Below are 27,012 nucleotides of genomic sequence, written 5' to 3'. Positions count from 1 at the left end.
GAAATTTATGGCAGGAATCTGATTTTCTATTAAAATTTATAGTTTGGTATGCTAATCCTATGGGCTAGGTATAGACATTCAGAAAGCCTGAGGCAAAATCAATCTAAGTTATACAGGACACATCTACACGTGCTTAATAATGTGCAGCAATAAGCTCTCTGGCTAGCTGGCAGGCTTGTCACTCCAGAGCTTATTGATGCCAAGCATGCACCTGCATGGAGAAGCACCGGCTGGTGTGGTGCCTGGGCGGGCGGGGGTCAGCTTGCCATCCCGGGGCTGCTCTCCCCAGCTCAACATGCTGCAGAGGGGCTGGCTGAGACATGAGTGTGCTTAAGTGCAGGGCTAGCTGGCGAGCAGCTCCCACACTCACTGAAGCACCCTTGTGCCCCAACCAGCCCCTCTAGTGTCTACAGGTGCACTGCTGAAGAGTTTTTTGGTGAATACAAGTACTGTCCTACTGCAGAGTAAATTAGTTTACTCCAGTCTAATAGGGGACACAGAATTTAATTTACTATGCAGCTAATTAGTCTACTGTGCAGTAAAAATCTTGTGTAGATGTGCTTGTGATTTTCTGTAAGCATAGTCTAGATTAATAGCAAACAAAACCAGCATTTGCCCTTTGATGGTGGGGGGAGGGTACACAGATCTTAGGCTGGGTTTCTCCATTCTCCAGTCTGTGTGTGCAGAACTTCTGTTCTAGGGATACAGGTGGTACCCATATTGCTTTTTTCTACAGGAAAAAAGCATCAAAACTCATGGTAGAGATGATATGTTTTATTAGACAAACTAGATATTAGCAAATAAATTCTTTATTTGCAAAGCTTTTGGACACACTCACCCTTCCTCAGGCATAGGAGAATATAAAGGTTGCAAAATTTCTCCTAAGTGGAAATGAAAATTCCTGTTTCACAGGAGAGTTGAAGGTATTGTAAGATCTCCTGGTTTGAAATGAAAACTTAATAATAGGAAGCAAAATTTACCACCTTAGAACCTGAAAGTTGACACCCTGGGTCCTGCTTTTTGTTTGGGCTAAATATGCGTGTTCACAGAGCTCAAAGCTGCCTCAACACAAGAGAAATTCCTTGCCTAGGACAGCATCCATTACCCATCTCCTGTGAAATATTAAACATCATAAATAGAAGAAAACATTTTAACTTCCTGCTTGACACCAGACAACTTTGAGGTAAGTAGACTGTTCTAAATTTTATCTGAGCCTAATTTGCACAAAATGAACTATTCCAACCAGAAGATACAATACCTTCAGCTCTCCTGTGAAATAGGAATTTTCATTTTCATCTAGAAGAAATTTTACGATCTTTGCTTTCTCTTATGCCTGAGAGAGGGTGTGTGTGCCCAAAAGCTTTCAAATTAATATATGTTTTTTTTTCAAATATCTCTCGGGCCTAATAAAAAATATCACCTCTACCACGAGTTCTGAACTTCTGTTACGGGTATAGACCAGTTTTTAATCTCTTATACATGTGAGAGTATAATGTATGTACCTCGCCTTGGAGACTCATTGTATATTACATTATATAGATTTTAGAATGAATTTTATAAAAGCCCTTTTAGTATCTTTAGAAATTTGTTGATTTAATCCCTGTAAAATTATATGGGATTTTCCCATGTGCATGTGTATGAGAAAGGAAGGCAAAAAGCACAAAAAAAGGTTCATTTCCTCTGATTCTTGATGGAGTTATAGTAAACCAATTTCATTTTGCAGAGTACAAGAAAGATGGTCAAACTTTCAGAGAAATGTTAAATTAAAGTAGTTCTTGGCTTTTTCTTCTCTCTTGAAAAATGTTCATTCTTGGGTTCTTTTTAATGACTCACTCCATTTTACAAACCTTCTGGGACTTATTATACATTAAATGAACAAACAGTGCTTCAGCAAAAGCAAATTTGAGCTTCATTTGAAACCTGAATTAATCTGCAAAATGATGTAAAATGATCTTTGGAGGTGAAGGAAAATAGGGGTTTTGAAGAAAGCATTTTATTTCAAACTTAACACCTATAATTAGATTCTCAAAGAGAGCTTTTAGTAATAGATAGTCACAATTCTAAAAAAAATTATGGAACATTAAGCATTTTCTCCCATGAAGTATGAAAGTGAAAGAAACACTCTTGGAAGAGTGATTATTTTGAAATAATTGCAGGATAGCACTATTTATTACTTCTGCAAATGATCACTACCTTCCTTTTTTTAGTCACTACCACTGTATTGGAAAACCAGAGCTCATTTTTGATAATTAGTTAATAAATATATACACCTGATAACAGGGCAGAACTATTTTACTTTGTGAAATAACAAGGAAGATGAATTATTGTATGGATGCTGTGGCTTCATAAAGCTTCCTTGTAGCAAAGAATGTCTGTTTTATTTACTGGCATGCTTTATAAAATATCTGATATTTATTTTAATTACTATCCTTCACCAAACCTGCGTATCAGCCCACATACAATTAGTGTTTTGCTATCATATATGGCAGTCTTGCCATTCTTAAGGTTGGGACTTCTTGCTGACACTGGCAGTAGAGAGATCTACCCCAGTCCCACACTTTTTTTCTCTTGCATATTCCCTTTGAAAACTGGGAGTTTTGTTTTTCAAGTAAGGGGTATATGGTCAGTTAGCACAAAATTGCATAGAGAGAAGAATGGTGCAATTAGTCGATTGTGGTTTAGCAAAAAACCTGCCTATAGTTTTTCTTTCAGGCTTGTATTTAACAGGGAAGCTCAGAGTGAGAAGTTTAACAAATAACTAAAACAACTCGTTCAATGCTTTTTTTCCAGGGAAGTCATTGAGGCTAGGGTTAGTAGTTAGATATAGGCTTAAGTGATCCAAAACCAATTTAAACCTGTAACAGAACGGTTCAGTTAAAGTGCAGTTAAACCACTTACAAAATAAGCAAAACTGATTTGAGATAAATCTGGTTTGATGTACTACAGACTTAATTGATTTTGGTTAAACCGGTTTATGGAACTTCTGTTCCAGACCCCTTCCTGGTTCAAGTTGAATCACAGTCCCCCAGCATCCCAGGATACTTTGCAGCCCTGGGCTGTGCTTTCTGCTCCAGTGGACCCCACCCCTCTAGGGAGCACTATCACTGCTCCAGCTGGCTGAGAAGGAAGCGAGGGTAGGAAACCCAGCTCTAAACCCCAGCCAGCATCTGCCTCTCAGTCTTTTCCCCTGCTCCGTACTCAAGCAGAGGGGTGAGGGGGCATAACCAGATGCCAGATAGGCCTGAGGCAGAGGGGTGGGAAAGGGTTTAAACCCCCTCCATCACCCGCAGGGGACCCCAGCTGGAATCAGCCTGGTAGGGGCAAAGCAGCCTCTGCCTAGCTTTTCTTCTGCTCTTTGCTTGAGTGGAGGGGCGGGGGACATAGCCAGATGCCAGTCAGGCCAGCATGTTGAGGTGGAGGGGAAGGGGGGCAGCCCTGTCAAGCCCCTGCCCCCTGCTCAGGCAGAGAGCAAGGGGTGTAGTCATGCACAAGCCAGGGTCTCACAGGCTGAGGTGGGGAAGGAGGGGTGTAAATGGCTGGGGTTTGCTTTGGAGGGCAGCCCTTGCCAGGCTTTTGACACCCCCTCGCTACTTGCTGTAGTGGAGGGGTGATGTGGCCATGCTCTTGCTTCAGGCTCATGCACTCAGGTGGGAAGGGAAGGGGTTTTAAATGCCCTGCCTCCCCACCTCAGCATGCCAGCCTGGGGCTGGGGCATGGCACCATCCCTGTTCTCTGCTTGAGTAAGGGAGAAAACCTTGCCAAAGGCTGCCCTCTCCCCTACTTCAGGGCAAACCCAACCCCCCATCCTCATGGGACCCCAGCCAGGGTCTGCCTGGCAGGTGCAAAGCAGCCCCTGCCTGGCTTTTTCCCTGCTCCCTGCTTGGGCAGAGGGGCAGGGGCTGTGGCCAGACATTGCTCAGACTGGCATGCTGAGGTGAGGAGGACGACATTTAACCTTCCCGCTTCCCCTGAAGGGAGCCTAGCTGGGGTCTGCCTGGCAGGGTGAATCAGTCCCTGTCTGGCTTTTCACCTGTTCCCCACTCAAGCAGGGAGTGGGGACCTGGCAGAGCTGCCTCCCTCCTCACCTCCACCTCAGCAAGCCAGCCTGGCTAGCATCTAGCTATGCCCCCCCCTCCACTCGAAGGGAGAGCAGGGGAAAAGCCAGGTAAGGGCTGCTTCTTCCCTGTAGGCAGACCCCATTTGGGGTCCCATGTAAATGGTGTGTGGAGGGGAATTTAAACTTCCTTCCCTGGTTCCAGACTTGGCAGTTAGCATTCGGGGCTATAGGCTTTACAGGCTGGATAGAGAAGGAAGAAAAGGTGGGGGTGTGGTGCCCTATGTCAAGGAGCAATAGTATCCTCTGCCAGCAGAATGGGGTTAGAGGAGGGGCAAGCTGAAGTGCTCTGGGTCAAGATATAAGGGGGCTGTGGGGAGAGAGATTTAACAGTGGGGGTGTACTACAGACCCCCAACCAAGAGGAGGAGCTGGACTGGGAATTTTTGGGCCAGCTTGCAGAGGCACCTAAGGCAAGGGATGTAGTTGTCATGGGTGATTTAACCATGGATGTCCTCCCTGGACATCTGCTGGAAGGAACAGTCAGCCAGGTCGGACCGTTCCAGGAGGTTCCTGCCTGAGATGCAGGACCTTCATTTAATTCAGGAGGTGCACAGTCCCACCAAAGGAAATGTCCTGTTGGACCTGGTCCTGGCCACAGGCAATGACCTAGTAAGGGGCCTTCAGGTTCTTGACCACCTGGGTGATAGTGATCATCGCTAGTTGGAATTCACCATCCAGTGCAGGGTGTCAAGGCCCTCCAGCAAGGCTGTAGCCCTAGACTTCAAGAGGGCCAACTTCAACGAGCTGAGATTAGTGGGAGAGGCGTTGGGGTTCTTGAAAGCAGGGGAACTCAGTGCCCAAGATGAGTGGTCGTTCCTTAAGGAGACGATACTCAGGGCCCAAGGGGTGACCATCCCAACAAGAAGCAAGGGGGGCAAGAGTGCCCAAAAGCCCCCCTAGCTCACCAAGGGCATCCAGGAATGCCTGATTGACAAAAAGGCGGCATACACCCAGTGGAAGGGGGGTACCATCTCCAAAGAGGACTATACCTCCTCTGCTCGGGCCTGTAGGGGGCCTTTCAGAAAAGATAAGGCGGACATAGAGCTAGGACTAGCATCCGAGATCAAAGATAATAAAAAGTCCTTTTTCAAATATATAGGGAGGACGAAGAAGGCACCGGGAAACGTGGGGCACCTGCAAGATATGCTGGGCAATCTGGTGGTTGCACCAGAGGAGAAAGCAGACCTCTTTAACCAATTCTTCACCTCCATTTTCTTGTGCAGGGACTGGGACTTCCCCACCGTGATGCAAGACCTCAGGTTGGGGAGGACTGGGTTAGAGAGTTTCTGGAGGGGCTGGACGTGTTCAAATCAGCGGGTCCAGATGCTCTCCACCCCAGGGTGTTGAGGGAGCTAGCTGGGGTTATTGCAGGGCCCTTGGCATGGCTTTACGAGCACTTGTGGTGCTTGGGCCAGGTGCGAGATGATTGGAAAATAGCCAACGGGGTCCCCATCTCTAAAAGAGGGAGGAGGGAGGACCCGGGCAACTATAGGCCCGTCATTCTTACCTCAATCCTAGGGAAACTCGTTGAGAAGATCATCAAGGAGCACATCAGCAATGGGCCGGCTTCAGGGATGATGCTCAAGGGCAACCAGGACGGTTTCATTAGGGGCAGGTCATGTCAGACCAACCTGATTGCCTTTTATGATCAGGTCACAAAAGCCTTGGATGCAGGTGTCACTGCAGATGTAGTCTTTCTAGACTTCAGCAAAGCCTTTGACACAGTCTCCCACCCCATCCTCATTAAAAAACTAGGCGACTGTGGCATTGATGCCTACTCAGTCAGATGGATTGCAGATTGGCTGAAGCGTCGTACTCAGAGGGTGGTGGTGGATGGGTCATATTCAACCTGGAGTGAAGTGGGCAGCGGAGTCCCCCAGGGCTCAGTCCTTGGGCCCACGCTGTTCAATTTTTTATCAGCGATTTGGACGACGAGGTGAAAAGCAACCTGTTTAAATTTGCTGATGATACAAAAATTTGGGGTGAGGTGAGCACGCTAGTAGGGAGGGAAAGACTGCAGCAAGACTTGAATAGGTTTCAGGGGTGGGCTAACAAAAACAGGATGAGTTTCAATACTGACAAGTGCAGGGTGCTGCACTTGGGCAGTAGTAACCAGCAGCACACTTATAAGATGGGAAACTCCCTTCTAGAGAGCATGGAGGCAGAAAGGGATCTTGGAGTCATTATTGACTCCAAGATGAACATAGGCCGACAATGCGAGGTCACGGTTGGCAAGGCTAACCGGATCTTGTTGTGCATCCATAGGTGCATCTCAAGTAGACCCAGGGAGGTGATCCTCCCCCTCTGTGCGTCGCTGGTCAGGCCACAGCTGGAGTACTTCGTCCAGTTCTGTGCACCCCATTTCAGGAAGGATGTGGACAACATTGAAAGGGTCCAGAGGAGGGCCACCTGCATGATCCGGGGACTACAGGGCAGACTCTAAGTTGAAAGACTGCGGGAGCTAAACCTGTTGAGCCTGCACAAGAGAAGGCTGAGGGGGGACCTGGTCTATAAACTCACTAGGGGGGACCAGAAGGGTTTGGGGGAGACACTGTTTCCCCGAGCACCCCCTGGCATAACGAGGAACAATGGACACAAATTATTGGAGAGTAGGTTTAGATTAGACATCCGCAAGAACTACTTCACGCTTAGGGTGGCTAGGAGCTGGAACCAAGTTCCAAGGGAAGTGGTGCTGGCTTCTACCCTGGGGATCTTTAAGAAGAGGCGTGATGCCTACCTGGCTAGACTCATTTGAGTCCGGTTTTTTCTCCCGCCCAGGTGGGGGGTCGGACTTGAAGATCTACAAGGTCTCTTCCGACCCTACTTCTATGATTCATAGTCAGGGCGGCTAGGATCTGGAACCAACTTGCTAGGGAAGTGGTGCTGGCTTCTATCCTGGGGGTCTTTAAGAAGAGGCTTGATGCCTACCTGGCTGGAGTCATTTGAGCCCAGTTTTTCTCCTGCCCAGGCAGTGGGGCGGACATGAATATTTACAAGGTCCCTTCTGACCTGACTTTTATAATTCTAAAATTCTATGACTCCAGCTGGGGTTTGCCCTGGAGTGGGGTGGGTGGCGGACAGCCCCTGCCATGCTCCTGCCTCCCCACTGGGGTGGAAAAAAAGGGCAGCCCTTGCTGGGATTTTCTCCCTCACTCGAGCAAAGAGTGGGGGGCATGGCCATGCCCCAGCCCTAGACTGGTATGCTGAGGTGGGGAGGCAGGGGGTTTAAAACCTCCTCCCTCCCCACCTAAGCGTGCAAGCCCTAGGCCAGGTTGTGGCCATACTCCCCCTCCAGTAGAGTGAGTAGCAGGTGGTGGGGGCAAAAACCTGGCAGGGGCAAACCCCACTGGCGTCTGGGGTCTGGGGCCAGGGAGGGGGTTTAAACCCCCTCTCTCCCTGCCTCAGCCTGCAAGGCCCTGGCTGCCCCCTGCTCTCTGCTTTAGCAGAGGGTGGGGGCCTGGCAGGGCTGTCCCCCTCCACCTCCAGGCAGACTCCAGCTGAGATCCCATGCAGCCAGGGAGGGCCTTCCCATCTCAATCTGTGAGCCCTTGGCTCGGGTGTGGCCACAGCCCCGCTCTCTGCTCGTGGGGGAGATAAAACCATGGCAGGGACTGCCTCCTCCTCAAGTGGGGATTGGGGACAGAAGCCTGGCAGAGGCTGGCCCCTCAGGCAGACAGGAGCTGGGATCCCCTGCAGGTTTAAAGCCCCCCTTCCCCTGGGCTCAGCATGCTGGCTCCAGGCTGGGGCATGGCCATGCCCCCTCTGCTTGAGCAGAGATGGGGGAAAGACTTGGAGGGCTTCTCTCCTCCTTCCCCTTTGGCCATGCTCTAGCCCCCACACAAACTTCTGGCCTGAGTTAATGTAGGCATGTGGCTTTATTTCTGGAATCTAAAGTGAATGTCTGTTCACTTGTTACCAAATCAGAGCAACAGTAGAAGATGTTAGAATCACTCAGCATTGCTGCCAGTTACTATACAAGGTTCAGAGCAATAGCAGGTCAGAACAAATAAGTTTTCTTCCTAGTCTCTAGACGTGTCTTCTCATATGCTGTGAGCACTTGTGCCAGGGGATGGCAAGTCTGAGCTGGAATTAACTTCTAGTGGGCTAGTAACCACCTCTAGCTCTATCTCTATACATATATCGCTATAGCTATAGCTATAGCTCCCTGTATTTTGCCTCAGTGTACCACAGACGCTTGTAAAGGTCCAGCACAATGTGAGAGTAATATGATATACAGGGAAGGCACTAAATCATTGCTGTTCTTTTCGCTTTAGGCTAAGACTCAACAGACATAGACTTAACATCTTGCTCTGCCACAGACTTTCCTTGTAACTATGGGCCACAGTGACTCTCTGTGTAATGGAAATGACATTACTTCCCTACTTAGAGCATTATGAAGATACCTTCCTTAAAGAAGGTTACTTTTACGGTCATGAGGTCCCTAAAGTATTTAAGGTTTGATCTGTTCTACAGGCTATGGAGTAAATCATGCTGGTGAGCTGCTGCTTTTTTGCTTATAAGAATTAATTTAACAGGACTGGTGAACCTGGGCATAGAGGGAAGGTATTTCTTAAGGACAGCAGCTAAAAGTAAATGTGGTTTGCACTTTTATCAAGATTTTTTTTATAATTATCTTGTTTTAAATGCAGGTGAACCAAGGAAATTTGACCCAAAGTTCAGAGGACCTATTCATAACAGGTAAATATCTTATTTAGTTTATTAGTTTTACTGTGAGCTGAGAATTAAGAATGCTGTTAACCTAGAAATTATTAGTTTTATTTTACATCTTATTTTTAACTTGCAAATGGTTAGAAGGTCATTCTTGCCATGACTTACAACTTTCAATCTCTAGGGAAAACCAGGATAAAAGCTCATGATCTTGTGATTCCAGATGTATATTTAGGCCCTATTCTACCTTTCCTGCATTGTAGAATATTTTCCTTACTTCATTGTATTGTTTTCTAATTACTCTCTGCCTGATTTTATATTGGATAGAACCTGCTGGAAGATTTTACTCATTATAACTCAGTGGGTGTGTCTACACATGCATTTGATGCTGGAGCAGTTTACTCACTAGAGCAGTAAACAGTTTGATGTGGGAACAGTAAACGCTCCCAGGCAGGCGTCTACACGTGACGGGAAGCAGGAGCATATTCCACCCCTGCAACTCTTTCCAAGCCCCATACCTTGATCACCTAATTGGGTAATGGGGCTGGGACCTGCTGTTGACTGGGACAGTTCCCAGCCCCTGCTCCACAGTCACAGGATGAGGAACAGGCTGGGGAGCCTGTTCCCCACTCAGCTCCACAATCATGGAGCTGGGCAATGAACAGGTTCCCCAACCTGTTTCCTACCCAGCTCCATGATTATGGAACTGGGTAGGGAACAGGATCCCCAGCCCCTGCAAGCAGGGATCTCCCAGTGCCAGCTTCATGGTTGCGGGGTAGGTGCTGAGAGATCCTTATCTCTCAGTGCCAGCTCTGTGGCCTTACAGTCATGGAGCTGGCACTGGGAGATAAGGAAAATGTAAGATATTTCATGATCTCAGAGTGTGGGGCTTGGAGCTCCCTACTACTGGGGCAGGTGGACATATTGAGGACAAAGTGAGATTTACTGCACGGTGTGTATGCCTGTAGACGCACACACTTACTGTATAGTAAACTGTGCTACTGCACAGTAAAGCATCTCATGTAGAGACACCCAATGGGTGCATCTACATGTCCACTTTACTACAGTGTTGACTAATTAGCTCTGCTGTAAAGTGTCACCATCTACATATTTGCCAATGTTAGGGTAAAGTAAATTAATTATAGGATATAGTTATAGGATAGTATTGTTGGGAAAATACTATCTTATGGCAGAGTACTTTACTGCACTGAAATGAACATGTAGATGATGACCAGGGGCATAAGTTGCACCTGGTTAGCCCAGCTAGCTGGGGGTCTGCTCTGCCCTGGCTCAAATTGTTGCTGTCACTAGCACACCTGTGCTCCCACTGCTGTGCCAGGCTCCCCAACTCAAAGTGCTGCTGAGTTTATCAGGTATCCAGGTTGCTGCAGAGTTTGTCGTGTCACATTAATTGCACGTGTAGATACACCCAGTCACAGAATAATTGGACCACTCTGGGGGCTGAGCTATTACTCCTGAAGCTGTTACTCAGATAAATAGTCTTTACTTACATGAATAATCTTGCTCCTGAGGCTGCCTGTGAACATAGAGACTGCAGAATCACACTTTATACGTTGCAATCTAATCATATTACTAAGCAGCCTATTACTGTGACATGCTTCCATGTGCCTGAGGAGTTGTGAAGCACTGAAGTTGATAAGCTAGGGAGAAACAAGTGTTGCAAGCATTGAGCTTGATCCTTGATCCTGACTACAGCAAAATTTCCATTAGAGATAATAAGTGTTCAGGGTCAGGCTCTAACTGCTTTGCAGCAGTTCTTAACAAGTTATGTTACACTGCTTGGTTAAATTCACATGTTTACTCTGTGGTTTCTTATTACTAATGGGTAGTTACCAAGGCAGCCTCTGCAACACTGTGTGCATATGCTATTCATTTTGTATGTTCCACAGCAGGTTCTTAAAAAACTAAACAGCAACAGCTAACCCTGCTATATCACTGCTATATCATGAAAGCTCAGTGTATTTTATAATGCTCTGGGGAGAAAGGCAACCTTGGAGTTGATATTTGTCGTCAGGTCTTACAGCCCTTTTTTTCCTTTGGTATTCTTGTCAGACCTGGAGCTTTACTTTCTTCTCCTGCCTGCTTATTCTTTTTCAGACTTGCAAGAAGCAATTGGCAGGAGAATTCTTTGGCATTTTTTTCTGTGCCTGATTATCTTTTGACAACTGTGCCCTATGGGCTAGGGACAGAAGTTACACATAAACTAGTTTAAATGATCAGAAACTGGTTTAAACTTGTAAGAAAACAAAAGTTCAGTGCACATAACCTAGTTTCAAAATGGCTGAAACTGGATTAAGATAAACCTGGTTGAATGGAGTAGCAGACTTAACTGATTGAGGTCAAACTGGTTTATGGAACTTCTGTCTCAGACTCCTTCCTGGTTCAAGTTAAACCAGAGTCCCCCAGCATCCCAGCATGCTTTTCAGCCCTGGGCTGGGCTGTGCTTTCTGCTCCAGAGAGCAGGGCTGGCTCTGTTCCTCTGCTCTCTAGCCAGAGCAGGGGCAGGGATGTGGCCATCCACCTGCCCAGCATGGCCCCCTGAGGTGAAGAGAGCAGGGAAGGGGTTTATTCCCCACCTCCCTTCTCCCTCTGAGGGACCTAGCTGAGGCCTGCCAGACCCAGTGCAGCAGCCCCTATCAGGCATTCCTCCTTGTCCTTGCTGCTGGAGCAGAGTGTGTGTGTGTGTGGGGGGGGGGGGGGGGGGTTGTGGCCAGCCCTGGCAGAAGCCTCAAGAGAATGGGGTTTATCCTCCCCCTCCCTCCTCTGTCCCACCAGCACAGACCCCAGCCGGGGTCTGCCCAGCTTTTCCCCCCTGTTCGTGGCTCAGCACAGCCTGGAACCCCCAGAGACACCCTCCCAGCCAGGGGACAATCCTGCTGCACCTTCCCAGCTGCCGGGACCAGGGTTTTGCTTGAGGCAGCTCAGGAGCAAAGGCCAGATCAGCAGAATGGAAGGGAGCAAAATGGCCCCAAGCCCAGGTGGAGACAGGCAGAGAGGGATTGTGATAGCAGTGGATCCATCCTGGATGTAAATCTCACCAAGCAGAGAGATCCAGGCTGGTGAGGGGCAGAGAAGGGGCTTGAGTATATTGGCACTAGCCTGGCGCAGACCCTAGCTGAGCCAAGTATGCAGCTTGGGGAGCAGCTCCTGCCCAGCACACTTAGAGACCAGCACCTGGACCAGCCCTTGCCCTTGTAATAGTGCACACAGTGCGGGCTCACTTCTGCAGCCCCAAGCACTATTACCTGTGGCTGCTGGGCACTGAGCTGGGCACGCCTGCTGGCTCTTCCCCTACCTGGCAGCAGTGGCACAGCATGGTACCAGGTTCCAGGTGCGGGATTCTACCCCTATGGCTTCCCTGCCCTGCTGTCAGCCACTGGTAGGTGCTACTGCGCCACCAAACTGTGGTCAGCTGCTAGGCAGGCAGACGGTAACAGCAGTGGCAAAACATGGCCCCATGTATCAGGTGCAGGGTGCTACCCCTATGATTTTCCTGCTGCTGCTGCCATCTGCTCACCTGGCAGCCAATCGCAGTTCAGCAGTGCAGGCCACACCTACCAGTATGGCCAGAGTGGGGCCTCCTGACAGCAGTGGTGGCAGCAGCAGAAAAGCTGGTGGCTGTGGGAGCTAAGCCAAACTTTGGAGTGGCCATAGCCTCCCAAGTGCCATCCCCATCCCATCTCCAACTCCCCCCCCCCCCACCGCCACTGCTTGCCCCACACAGGCTGTGGCAGCTCTGCCCGCCCCACTTCTGCCTGCAATGTAGCCCCCCCCACTGGGAAGAGGTTTGTGCTCCATGAGGACACCATGACAGGGACTACTGCCCCATCAGGGTCCTTCCCCCCTCAGCAGTCCAGTGGTAGGGGCAGAGGCTTGGCCAGACACTGACCGGCATGGCTTCCTGAGGCAAAGGGGGCAGGGAGGGGGTTTATTTCCTCTTCTTTACTCTCTCCTCACAGGGAACCCTAGCCTGGCCAGGAGCGAACAGTGGAGGTGGTCGCCAGGGCTGGCAGACCCCAGCTGCGGTCCCCCAGTGGGAGAGGGGATGGAGGGGGGAATAAACCCCATCCCTGTCTCCTTTGCCTTAGGGGGCCATGCTGTGGCCAGGGTCTAGCCATGCTCCCTCCTACCCAGAAAGCCTGGCAAGGGCTGCTTTCCCCCTCCCTGTCCAGGCACACCCTGGCTGGGCTCCTTTCAGGGTAGGGTGGGGATTTAAACCCCTCCCCAATCATACTCAGGCCTGCTGGGGCCTGGCTACGTCCCTTCCCTTAGCTTCCCTTCAGGGACCACTGAGGAAGAGAAGGGGAGGCTCACTCTAGTGCCCCATGGCAGCTTCTGGCTTGAGCAACTGCAGGCGTGTGCCTGCGTTTTCTGAATCAGAAGTGAATGTCTGTTCACCTGCTTGTTGGTTCAATCTACACAGGTTAGACTAACTTGCAAAGATTGAATCAATTCAGGCTTGGGCTTTTTGAATGTCTGTACTTAACCACGATGTCAAGGAAGCATCACTATCCTTTCAGGGCTGGGCACACTTTTTAGATTTTGAGTTGTCACAAATACTCTATTTTTCAATGGCCACCATTATTTTCTCATTTACAAAGACTGTTCCTTGCCATTAGCATCTCCTTGTGAGACTGTGACTAGTGTTCATGTGTGCCACTGTTAAATATTGGGTGGAGTCAGACTAGCTTGACTGTATCTAGCCCAATTCTTCTAGCAGCTAATGGAGAGTTCTCTCATCTTAAATGTTCATGCACATCTCAAGGATGGTCCAGTGGCTAGGGAGACTTGGGTTCAATACTGTCCTCCGTCACAGGCTTCTGTAAGACCTTGGGCTTAATACTCAATTTCTGTGCCTCAGTTCCCCATAGTACTTCCTCATCCTGCGAAGGTGGTGTGAGAACAAATATATTGCTAGCTTTAAACTAAGCACTAAGAGGTCTACAATATGCAAAGACTTGGGAGAAATCTATTTTTTATTTTTAAGAGTTTTGATAGCTATCACTGTTTATTTTTAAGCATTTATTTCACTTTTTATTGATTTAAATTTTCAGGATTGTGCAAAGTTAGAGGTGTGGGAGGCAGACAATTTATTAATGTTGTATACTATTGGTATAGTGCAGTTTAACTGCCCACCTCAACAAACATAATTACTGTAGGATTGCCTCCCCCCCCGCTGCCACACGCTCCGTCAGCCATCGTTTTTCTTATGCCCCTTTTCTATAAATTTTGGTTATTTGCACCAGCGATATTTTTTCATCGGTCTGTGAGTGTGAGGTGAAATCGACATTTATCATATAATAAAGATTGAATCCTGCAAATCCTGCATTATAGAAAACAGTAAAAATAATTAAGTTACATAAAAGGCACATGTAATATCTCTCTCTTTTTAAAAAAGAGTTTGATATTTATTAAATTGCAACAAACCGTAGCAGGCAATAACGTTTCTTTCAACTGTGGAGAGAAAATGAATGTGAAACAACGTTTGTAGAAAATAAGGTCCAGCTAGTGGTTACTGTGAACAATGTGCATCCTCAGAAGGATCCTCTACAGAATCCACAGAAGGAGGAGGGACCCTCTGTGTTTCATTGGGTTGTGACCCAGGGGATTTGGGATGGTCCCACTTCCCTTAAGAGGAGAAAAGTAACAAAAAAAGAAGCCAACAGACCTTTTGCCCAGATGAGATCTAGTAACAAGTATAAGGGTGGGGTAGATCTTCTCCTGCTTTGTACACAGAACATATAAATTGGTATGTGTGCACATACTTTTACTCTCTTCTATGTGGTCTGACCCCTTGTTCATTCTGTAGGCGTATTGATCAGGGGCTAAGTTTATGCTATTTTCATGCATGAGAGATACTATTTCCTAGGACCCAAAACTTGTAGCTGGCAAGTTGTATTGGTCTCTCGATGAAGGTGGAGGTGCAGAGAATTGTTGCGAAGTCCCAAGCTCATGGTGTCTGTTGCAGAATCCATTGCCTCTCAGATAGCATGGGCTGCATATTACATCTATTACAGGGTGTTTCAAGCTGCTGTTTTAGCCTCATAATTACGTAAATGTATAGTGTAGGGAAGCGGTTCTCAACCAGGGTGACGTGAGACCCTGTCAAGGGTCCTGCAAGGTAGGCACTGCTGCAGCAGCAGCAGGCAGGTAATACTACCCCATGTGTAGGGCTGTGGCATGCATGCACTTCTGCTATATTAGAGATCTCTGATGACCCTAAAGAACAGGGGAGATGGCTCAGGCTTTAGCCCTTCACGCTCAAGCTCCCCTACCCCGCTCCTGCTGGAAACAGGCATGGAGGAGGCACATGCTTATGTGTTGCAGCCCTTGTTGGGCTGACTGTGCAGCAGGCACTGCTGGCAATATTACCTAGAGGCAGAAGCACCCAGTTGAGAAACAGTGGGATAAGCTGAGGCAACACCAACTGTTATTTTCAACCAGGGGAACCGCAACATTCAAAAAAAGTGGTGGAGGGGCACCCTGTCTCTGCAAAGGTTGAGAACCACTGGGGTAGAGAAGCAAGTGACAAGGCTACATCTGTATAATGGTCTCTCTTAATGCCAATTCAGGAGTGTGACTGTCACTATTTTGGTCAGGTGTTAGTTACCTGGGATGATCCTTGGGACTTTCATTTTGTTGTTGTTGCTTGAAAAGGAGAGAGAAATTGTGCCTGGCCAAAGTGATAAAGTGCCGTGGGTGAATGGAATGTTAAACTAGCTTGGAAATTTCAAGGAGGCTGGATAGGGTTTTGATGGTATTTAATAAAAAGCTATTTGAATGTAAGAGGGATTATAATGTAATGCTTGCACTGACTAACTCTTAGCCCAGCAACTCATGCTAATTCCAAGATGATGTTATCAAGAAGACATCTTTAATTGCTGTGATAACACAGTGCAGTCCCTTCAATTTATTCAGTTCTCATTCTGCTCCTTCTGAGACTGTATGACTCTTTCCTCTGTAGAAATGTGCATAATACGGGAACATCAAAAGAAAGAAGAGGTTCCTATCCATCCTGAAAGCAGAAAAAGATATATTAGTTATGAAACATTTCCTCTCTTTATTACAAAACCTCCTGTCAGTACTACCTTACTTCAGTGCATTTAATGGTCAATGCTGCAGGGAAAATTATATCTGTTAACACTTTACGTGGGTTAAGTAGGTTGCTGGGAAAGTAAAACTGGGCAGAATACAGCTAAAAGATTAGGTGGAATTGAATATTTTCTGAATGCAAATGTAACAAGGAGAGTTTGTTTTAAACTACCACTTGCCATTCTCTTGGAGACCAGAATAAATGACAGAGAACCATCAATTATTTATCAGTTTTATTTTTTCTCAGCAGAAAAACGATGACAAAGATGAAAATTACAGCATGGCTATGTCTCATGCCCTCCCTTAAACACACACATTTCTTTTTCACCCCAAAATGTGTTTCTTCTCTTCCTTTCCCTTCCAAAAGTTAATTGTTTGAAAACAGATGGAAAATCATCAGATTTAGGATATGAATGTTAATTTAACAATCCTTTTCATAAATTTGGCAATGAGATAGAGTGTGTGTGTGTGTGTGCGTGCGCGCGCTGTGTGTAATTTGTGCTTATGCAGATGAATTTAAATGGTAACTTTTGGAATGTTATAGTGGGATGTGCTGTATATATAATGACCCAAATATATCAGGATAAGGATTAAATATTGTATTCCCACAGTCACAGAGTCTATAGCAAAATAACTCCTCTGTATTTTCATTCAAGGACATGAGCTGAGGTCAGTGCTAGCCTTTGCTCTCATTTCCTGGATTCTGCTTTATTGTTAGTATTTTCAGGGACTTCAGCACTCATAGGAAGAGTAGTCATATGCAAATATGCAGTTACAAGAGGGGCGCATGGGTAATTTAAATGTTAGCTTTGCAGGTTTTACAGATAATGATTTGGGTCAGAGGACAAGGAACTATGCCCAGGAAGAACTTGGGCTCTGGTGGGAGGGAAGAGACTAGAAGGTGCCTTCTCCTCTATTTTACATTTTCTTGCTTTTGCCTTTTTATTCATTTTCTGAGTTTCCCTCTTTCTCTGATCCACAGTATTTCAGTATTCTCCCCTTTTTCTTTTCCTCCTCATTCCTCTTCATGCCTGCTGCCATATATTCATTTTCCCCTTCGGCACTGACTCTCAGTCCCGTGTATCCTCTCAAGCTCTACCACAGCCTGTTGCGGACTCTGTGTTTGAGAAGTGTGCATGAGCACAGGTACCGACACATATGGTGCTGTTAGTTCATGTGAGCTGCATTTAGACTCTCCATTTGCAGCCATTTCTGGCTTCTGAATATGAGTCTGCTTGTCTGTCTGTCTGATGTGACACTTCATAGAGGGCAGAGTGGAGCATGTGCCAACCTTGATGGTTCAGTGAATCTTAGAGTTCAGTCCAGCATCTGGTTCACCAGCTCAGCAGATGAGGTCTCCCATGGTTCAAAATAAAATATGCAGAAACAGGATTTGAAACTAGGGACATTTCCAGATTTCACAGACACTGGCTGCCCTATACATTCTTTAAATATGTTTATTACTCTAGTCACAATCCTGACTAGATTTCTTTTGGATAAAATTAAATGGGAAAGTGCTTCTCCAGTGTTCTAGTTTACTGCACAGTTTGCCCAGCAGGAACACTTGGCTGAAGGTAACTACCAGAAGATGTACTCTTCCTAGGAGTTATAACGTATGACACATGAGGAAATTAGTATTGGCATTGTGCATAGTTAGGCTTATGTGATGTTTTTTTAAATGCTAGGATGCTGAGCAAGTTTGACTGAGCCTGACATGAAAGCGTGCAGTTTGCACCCAAAGCTATGCAACCCAGCCTTGGAGTTAGCCTTGGCAGAGAGTTGTCACAGAAGATACTAACCCCCGCCCCCTTCTTTTTACTGCCAGCATAACAGAGAAAAGTACAAGAGGAGAGGGGTCTGGATGGGGCACCTCCTATTTCACGGTGATCCCAGCCTGCAGTTTCATCCCTAGGACTATCTTAAATCAGTGTAAATTAGGAGGTCTTAAGTTTCTGAAATTCAACACAAAAGATAATTATTGTGTCAAAAGCAGCAGAATTAGTGGAGTACAAAGTGATTTTTAAGTCATTGTTTAACCCAGTGGCACTCACCCTTTTTTAGATTCAAGACACCCCTCCCTTCCTGGTTTAAGTTAAACTAGAGTCCCCAAGCATCCCAGCATGCTCTGCAGCCCTGGGCTGGGCTGTCTGCTTCAGCAGAGCAGGGCTGGCCCTGCCCCTCCGCTCCCTAGCCAGAGTTGGGGAGGAGGGGCAGGGGCAGAAGTGTGACCAGATGCTGGCCCCCCTAAGGTAGAGTGGGCAGGGAAGACATTTATTCTCCCTGCTCCCTCCCCTGTCCCACCATCACAGACCTGCCAGGCATTGCTTGGTGCTCCAGTGACGGGGCATGGCTCTGGCACTAGCCTGAAGTGAACAAGTCAGGGAGGGGGTTTAATTTCCCCCCTCCCTGTCTCATGGACCCAACCTGGGGTCCACCTGGCACTCCCCCATCACTGTTACAGGGGTAGGGGCGCAGCCAGATGCCAGCCAGCATGGCCCCCTGAGGCAAAGGGAGCAGGGAGAGGGTTTATTCCCCCCTCTGTCCCTTCTGCCAGAGGCTGCCAGTCCTGGCTGCTGCTGCCGATCACTCTCTGTATGGGGTGAGTAGCAGAATAAGCCCCCTCCCTGCCCCTTCTATCAGACACCAGAGGGAGGGGGGAAATAACCCTCCTTCCTGCCCCCTCGCCTAAGGGGGCCTCTGGCCATGCCCTTGCCCCTCCTGCTGGAGTGACTGTGATGGAGGCAGGAGTCCCTTTCATCGCTTCCTGGAGCGCAAGCCCCTACCCAGCTGGGGGGCTGCCCTGCAGGCAGGGTGGTCAGAGCTGCTACAGACTGTGCGGGGTGAGCAGTGGTGGCACTACGAGTATTTGGGAGGTTATGGCCACCCTTCCAAGCCCCAGTACCTCTGCTTGCCCCATGCGGTCTGTAGCAGCTCTGACCATCCCACCCGTAGTGCAGCCCCCCTGCCAGAAAGAGGCTTGGGCTCCTGGAAACCCTGTCACAGTCACTCCCCCCTCACCGCTCTAGCAGCAGGGGCTGGAGCACAGCCAGAAGCTGGCCGGCATGGCCCCTTAGGCAATGGGGGCATGGAGGGGGGTTATTCCCTCCCTCCCTCTGACATCTGGCGGAGGGGGTGGGAGGTAGCTTATTCTGCCATTGGCCCCATGCATGGAGCGATTGGCTGCAGTACCCTGGGGGTGGAGAGGGGAATAAATCCCCTCCCTGCCCCCTCTGCATCAGGAAGCCATGCTGGCTGACATCTGGCCACACCCCCACCCCGCCACTCCAACAGCAAGGGAGAAGCACAAGGCAGACCCCAACCCGGGTCTATGGGACAGGAAGGGGGGAATTAAATCCCCTCCCTGCCCAGTTCACTTCCAGCTACTGCTGGAGCCGGCCCTGCCCCCCCAGCACAGCTTCCCTGCAGCCAAGGGTGCACTCTGGTGCCCCCTGGTATCTGGCCTGAGCAGCTGCCGGCATTTGCCTGCATTTCCTCAGGCCAGAGGGAATGCCTGTCCACTTGCAAATTGGTTCAGTCTAGGCTGGTTAAACTAACCTGCAAAGATTGAATCAAGTCAGCCTCTGGCTTTTTGAATGTCTGTCCCTAGCCAAGGCTCAAGGTACCTCTCAGGAAATTCCAGCTTTTAATTTTTACTAATTATTTTGACTATGGAAAAATAATAGAGCATTTTTTCTGTTGCAAAGAACTCAGAAAGACCACAACATGTCAGAATGTTTTTAAACCTGTGGTACCCCGAAAGGCTCTCTAAGGCACCCCGGGGTTGAGAATCACTGGTTTAAGCCATCCCTGATCGAGGGCTGTCTGGTGCAGATCAGTTTTAGGATGCGTACACAGAATTAAGATAAAAGCTAGGTTATGATGGCATGATTGGTGACATGCAAAGAAAGAGTTAGTGGTTGCAAAGGAATGCTTCTGCATTGGTATTTAAACTACTAAGGCAATGTTTGTACCACTGGTTTTTTTCTGGAATTCTAGCCTTAATTAAGATGAATATGAATCTTTGTAAGTTATAATGTCAAATATCATTGTGAAGTATTAGAGAGGTCATTCAAAACATGCATCAGATTATTCAATTAAGTAAGAAATAAATGACAAATATAAACATAAACAATCTAATAATTAGATTATAAGCTTTTCAGGGCAGGAACCATGTGTAAGTCTGTACTGCTGTCACTGTGGTGTCTTGTAGACAAACTCATGCTAGCTCTTAACTAGCCAGCTGGTTTACTGGTAGTGGTGTAGCCGCAGCAGCCAGAGCTCATTGCTGAGTTAAAATATGGACCAAGAAGCAGGGAAAATACTTGGGCAGTTATCCTGCATTGAACTCTATGCTATCTGTCTGACTGCTGTTGGCTCATTTACAGCTTACTTGGCACATCTGCACTGTCTTCATTATAGCATGCCTCATATCTAGCTGGGTTCAGTGCTTTGTGCAGTGGTGCCTTTCTTGACTGGAGTCTTTGGGCACCCTTGGCGATGTGTAGGGGGTGCACGCAGGTGTACATGCACCTGCTGAGCGTGGAGGTGCAGCCCCTGCGAAAAGGCGCTGCCGACACTGTTGGTGGTACATGTGGGCAGTTGCTGCTTGCCACCCTCCCCCTCGCCACCAACACTGCTGGCGCTGGGCACTACTGAAATACTACTTCACAGGTTAATTGTTTTAAAGTACAGAACTTACCAGTCATCTGAGCTCCTGTATAACCTGAACTCTACAGTTTCAACATAACAAAGTTTGAAAAGGTTTCCCATAACCTCGGAGGTATGTATAACAGTCAGTGAAGGCTCTGTGCTTTAAAACTGAAACAAATGGTTCCATGCCCCTTTTTCCCTCTTTTTCACAGCCAGATTTGTTCAGGATTTTACATGTACTTCTGCATTTGTTTTAATACCAGTAAGGAAACATCTAAATTGCTTAACTCTAGATGAACAAATAATGTATATTTTTAATGGATGCAAAATTGACCCTTGGAGCTGGCATTTAACAAATGCTCATAAAATTTTCTCTTAATATTAAATGACTTGTTAGAAAAGAGCTCTTTGTGTAGGATAAACAGTATCAGTATTTTTTCTTTGTACCTTTGTAGAATTTCGTAGAAATTAGAGCAACCCTAGTAACCAAATGGGTGGGAGTGACTCGCTGTTTGATGGAATAGAAGTAAAGGCTTATGGCCAAGTTCTCTCCTTGGGCATTATCTGGGCCCACATCAGAGGGCAGAGCCCAGCCGTTAGACATGCTGGGACTGAAAAAATACATGCTTCTTCCCACGCTGTTAGTATCAGGAGTTTACAACTGGAACTTTAAGGCCAGGTACAGACATTACACTTTTACCAGCGGTATAAGTGATTGGAGACCCATCTGTACCTGTAACAGAACAGAAATTCAGCACACAAGATCAGTCTACACCCGTAGCACAACAGAAGTTTGACACACAAACTGGTTTATAAATGCAGAACTTGGTAAATAATTCCAGTTAATTAGCACAAGCCAAGGTGTCATTCCTACTTTTTTATAAATTACAGATATAGTGAAGAGGTAGCTTAAATTTATTCTGACAGTGTGAGATTTGTTACTTGTTGGAAACCTTTCTAATCCGACTTAAACTGCCAGTCGGTGACAGTTCTGTCTTAGGCATGACGTGTACCAGTTGCTTTTACAGTGCATTCTTGTTTGAAGTTACTGGGTCCTGCATCCATTATACCATTGTATCTCATTCCAGGCAGACGGCAGGACAGGGTTAGTATTTAAGACTTCAGGCTAACATGGCTAACTACTCTGTGTCTAGTTCCATGAGCCTAACGAAATGCAAACATTTCCCTTGGGGTCTCAGACCAGCAGAGACTCTGCCTAAAAGCTTGCCTAGAACTTTTTTCCAGTTACTCAACTGGTCTAATAAATGATATCACATCTACTCAAAGACCCTTGCCTGCCTATGTCCTTAGACCAACACAGCTACAACCAAAAACCCAGCAGCATTTTCCTGGAGCACATATTCATAATTTTTTAAGTAACATCATCTTTTTAAGTAACATTGGCTTACTAATGCTGTACTGACCTGGCTCTCCCTTGCACACCACCACCCATGAATCCCTAGGGGATTAATCAATTAAGCCTGTCAGAGTATATGAACAGCAAAGTCTATAATTGGAGGCAAAGAAAAGTCTTAAAATTCACAGGCACCCAAAAACAAATATTGTGCGGGACACACCATTATGGAAATTTTCTCTAGTTAAGAAAAGGCCATAACATCTTTGCGGCATCCTTAAACTCAGAAACCAGCATTTGACAACAGCTACCCAGCCCCTCTTGGGAGTGGACTTTAATGCATCATAAAGACCATTAGTTTTCTCCTAAAGACAGTAAAACAGACTATCTTGTAAAGTTTCCAGGGTTTTGTGGGATACTGCACATCAGTAGCAGAGACTGGAGAGGATCATATGGGGAAAGCTTTTGAAGCTAAATAGAAGAAATTCTGATAATTTGTGACCTATTTAGGAATAGGTTACCTTTACCCCATAAAAATCTTTTTTGGGATATGTGAATAGGTTAGTACCAGGAGATATTCTGGGAAAAAAAAAATTCTCCCACTCTCCAGTTTTCCCTCCTAAAATGATACCATTTTTGTGTATGAAAGGAACAGTCTTGTTTCCTCCAGATCTTCTGTACATTATTGCAAAAAATAGTTTTGAAGTCACAGCAGTTTTTTTAAACTGCTCTGGAAAAATTGATTGATAAAATCATCTCTGGTTTCAGAGTTTGTCTGAACTCTCCCTCCTTTCCCTTTGTTATGTTTTCTTCTCCTTTTATGTGGTTTTTTGATTTCTCTTGTGCATTCCTCTTACTGGTAAGACATTGCTTCATACTGTTTGCTGTTATCTCTTCAAGGACACCAGATTCTCTTTGAGGTAGTTGCTAGCTCTCACTGTCCTTTTAAAGCAACTTAAAATTTAAAAAACTCACTTCCCAGCTGATTGAAGATTGCCTGCCCCAGCTACTTGGCTGTTCAGCATATTTAACTTGGTAATGTGTTTGCAATTCATGAACCTATTTTCCTCTGTGCATAAATGAATGTCTCTTGGCTGTACACTCTGATGAGGGCCACGGCACTTCAAAAAGAGCTGAGCTCAGGTGAAAAAGGCTATTCCCAATGTGGAGTACAGGAACAGAGCTTTGGCATTATAACTACAGCAAAGAGGAAGGGTCTATAAGAACAGTTTTGATATGGATTTTTTTAACATTTCTGTTCTTCCTGTGTATCCTCTAGTAAATTCCACTTGTTACGATTTTTTTTATGTTCTTTCCTCAACTGTTCTTGGGCTTCTCTTTCCCTTTCTGAAACCATAGGAAAACAACAATCTCATTTGCTTTATAATAGTTGATGTTCTTCTTTCAGTTATCTTGTGTGCACTAAAGGAGGGAGGTTTTGCTGATAAAGCCGTGGACTAGGAACTGAAAGACCTTGTTTCTAGTCTTGGCTCTGGCTCAATTTTTTCCTATGTAAAGTGGGTACAACAGAATGTTTCCTAACCTTGCAAAGGCATCAGACGACTAAACTAATTGATATTTGCAACAGGAAGGCAAAATTTAATCATTCGGTGTTCAGACGGTGCCTAGGGAATAGAATTTTACCTGTGCTCCCTTCTGCAAGGACCAAGTAGCCAGACTTATTCTGGTACATACAATCCTTCTTTGATATGAAGCAAGTTGCCTCTGAAGGTACCATTGAAGGGAAAATCACAGAGCAGTCATTGTATTCCCAGCTCAGACCAAATTCTTTAGGAAATGGAGAGGAGGTAGGACATTGCTAAATCATAAGAAGCAACTGTAGCTTGTATAATCAACTCACGACAGCATGTGTCTCATGCTATTGGTGTATTTACTATCGACCCAGCTTCTGGAGATGGGTGAAAAAATGAGTGTCCCATCTTTCATATAAATACAAAGCAATTTCTAGCCCTTCTGGTTCCAGAAAAAAAACCTGGCCTGAATGCACTTGGAAAGTGAACAACATTAGATATATAAAAAGAACTGAAAATGTATTATTAAAAAAGTCATTATTTTTAAGCCAGTCTTATGATTGTGAGGCAGGGGACTGCGTGTGGTTGGCAGCATACTGGCTTTCTGATTAGAATGGGTCTCACAAGCCACCCTGCACTGAGTCACCCGTGCCTACGTGAGTGGCGAGTTCTGGAGAACAGTCTGCTCTTGTAACACATAGCATAAATTGGAGGAACTCATTCTGAGAGTGAAAACAAAAAAGCGCATGTGATTGTTGGTGTTTGTCAGCTTCCAAAAGCCAAATCCATAGCAGCTTATGCAGGGTAATTAGAGAAAGCCGAGACTATATCAGGCAAGATAAGGGGAAATTCATAAATGTTTGTTACATCTGGCCACATAGAGACACATTCATACAAGTCTTATTTCTTTATTTCTTTCGCTTCTAATTCAATGAGGGGTTGTAAACTGTCATTAAAGCAGTAGTGTGCTACGCTAACAGACAGATTTCATCAGAGGCATAACTGCTAGTTCTGTATGGTGCAGATGATGGTGGCGCACAGTGCAGGGGAAGTGGCCAAAGGTTTGTGGGAGGAGATGTCATCTCCTTTTTTGCCACTAATATGTCTGTCAAGTAGCCACGTAAACATCAGTTTTTGGTGGCACAAAAGAAAATGACATCTCCTTCCCCTTACAGCATTGACTCTCCAGCCACTGCTCCTGCTCCTGTCACCACTTAGGCTGCGCCTGCTGCTCTGCCCTTCCTGCTGCTGGAGCCAGAGCCACTGCAGGAAGGTGCAAGATGGGAAGGGCAAAGGGGGGAACCAGAGCGTCAGGGCCTCATCCCTCGGCTCCATTCCAGTGCCTCTAGACAGTGCCTGGAGCTTGTGTCTCACTCACCTGCTTAGGGTTACCGTACATCTGGGTTTTTCCAGACATGTCCTCTTTTTGGATCCTCCAATCTCCATCCGGGCAGTTTTTTGAAATTGAAACCAATGTCTGGGATTTTGCTCTATTCAGCTAGCAGGAGCCAGGGAGGGCAATTGGAGGCAGGGGGCATCACGTGCTCTGTGTGCACACACGTAGCCAGCATGCAGCCAGGTAGGGTTGTGAGAGCAGCCTCAGCAGCTGCATGCAAGTAAGTCTGTGGGGGGCTGGGGTTGGAGGGCCAGGGCTTGGGAATGGTCCAGGGGTGGGGGGGGGGGTGTATGTGTGTGGGTGGGTAGAGGGCAGGCACCTGACCCCTCCAGCAGAGGAAGAGAGTGTGTGTGTGGGGAGGGGGGGGATCCTTTGAGGGCAGTGGGGAGCTCCATGGCCAGGGTGACTGGGAGATGCTCCCTGGGGTGGATGGGGTTGGGGGACACAGGTGGACAGGCCATCTGCTGTAGTGCTGGAGCCGCAACACAGGATCAGGGGTGCCACAGGCCTCCCCTCTTCCCTTCTGCCAGCACCAGGGCCAGACTCACTCTGCTGCTTTCCGCATGAGTTGGAGTCGCCATGCTCCAACCCAGTTGGGACAGGGGTAGCTAGGGGTTCCCTCTGGCAGGGCTGGGTGGGGAGGGGGTTGCGGATCAGGAGTGAGGGATACTGGTAGGGACAGGGAGCTGCAAGTTGGGACAGGGAGATGTGGGTTGCAAGTGAGGGTCAGCAGCAGCAATTGGGGGGGCTGGAGGTTGGGACTGAGGGACACTAACATAGCCTGGGGGGTGAGGAGGTTGTAGGTTGGGAGTGAGGGGCACTGGCAAGGCCAGGTGGCTGTGGGTGGGGAGCAAGGTGTCCCCTCAACAGGCATCTTCTTTTTTGGAACCAAGTTATGCTACTGGATCCCTTATCAGAACAGTCCTTGCGTTCAAAGCCTGTTGGCTGATTTCTTCTCTCCCTGTTGTCCACTTCTCTCTAGGAGTGGTTGCTTCACAGATTTTAAGGCCAGCAGTGTCTTACCTTTAACCCTTTTTGGGATAGACTAAACAGAATTAATTTCTTAATTCTTTCACTCTAAGGACTTGGAATCATTCTTTTAGCTCTTTTCCCAGCCCTTTCCAATACATCAGTATTCTTTTTGACGTGTAGAAAGCAGCACTGGACACAGTGCCTTACTAATGGTCTCATTAAAGCTGTTTCTCTTTTCTGCTTTCCTGTCTTTTCCTCTCATAAAGTGGACAGCTGGCTGGGCCTGGGAACATATCCTATTAAAATGCCATGACCATTTTTCATAACAGACAAATAAAAACCTCAAGGGGTGTTGTTCTGGATTAGTTCTTTCTCAGTATGCTGGAAGCTCTGATTAGAATCTGCAGCTCAATCCTGGTCCTGTTCAAGTCAATGGCAAGATTCCCATTAACCTCAGTGAAGCCAGGGTTACACATCAGGCCTCCAATCTTCCTGGGTTCCAGCCATCTAAGCGCAGTAGTAAAAAACTTTTAAACAGAATGTAAGACCTACATCATAATTACACTTACAGACAGTTTTGTTAATGGCATTTCCCCCTTAGGTTCAGAAAGTCCCTTTCTAAACTAGTGAAACTTATGGTACAGTTCCACTACAGTGATATAGTTATCAGAGTTGAGCTAGCAGTCACCGACAGTTCGCTTTTCAGATGAACTAGAATGTTAAGAATCATTTGACTATCAGAATCTGAGGCATGTAAACTAATTACCCCTTGATAAGATCTAACAACTTGCTGGTTTTTTTGGAATTGATATTAGCTTGGCTCAGATTCTGTTGGGAAATTAATCTTAGTTTGGTGCTCTTGAATGGACAAACTTGATATGGCATGCAGCCTCCCTCTGTAAATCTTAAGGAATATGTTGAATATTTAATACTAGTTGTTGCTGAGAAAACAGAGTTCTTTGACATACTCATCAGAGGACTGAAATAGATTAGCAGGGAAGCGAACATCAACTAGAGGAAGAAATAATAATGCATTATACTTCTGATGATTACAATATTTTAATAGAATCTCCTCCAATTTTTTAAACTACTCAGAAAACATCAAATAAAATATTAGCAATGGAAGAATAAATTGGCTGGCATGTCACTGCCCTCCTCTCTACTTCTGGAAATTTAGATTCCAGTCCTGAAATTAGGTCAAATGAATACCA

At 46.6% G+C, this 27,012-nt stretch overlaps 1 protein-coding gene across 3 annotated transcripts in view; it reads left to right on the top strand.

Annotated features, from left to right (window-relative positions):
- Window positions 1-27,012, top strand: part of SLC44A5 (solute carrier family 44 member 5) — a 239,894-nt gene that overhangs the window by 125,589 nt on the left and 87,293 nt on the right. For all 3 annotated transcript variants that reach the window (XM_090046428.1, XM_090046430.1, XM_090046429.1), the window contains one exon: window positions 8,766-8,814. In XM_090046428.1, coding sequence (XP_089902554.1) covers window positions 8,766-8,814 — 49 coding nt within the window. The remainder of the gene's footprint in view (window positions 1-8,765; window positions 8,815-27,012) is intronic.

This window comes from Crocodylus siamensis, chromosome 5 (genome assembly GCF_052110815.1).
Source record: "Crocodylus siamensis isolate JL-2025a chromosome 5, ASM5211081v1, whole genome shotgun sequence".
Classification (NCBI taxonomy): Eukaryota; Metazoa; Chordata; order Crocodylia; family Crocodylidae; genus Crocodylus; species Crocodylus siamensis.
The sequence above is the reverse complement of the archived record's forward strand: the minus strand, read 5'-3'. Positions and strand labels throughout refer to the sequence as shown.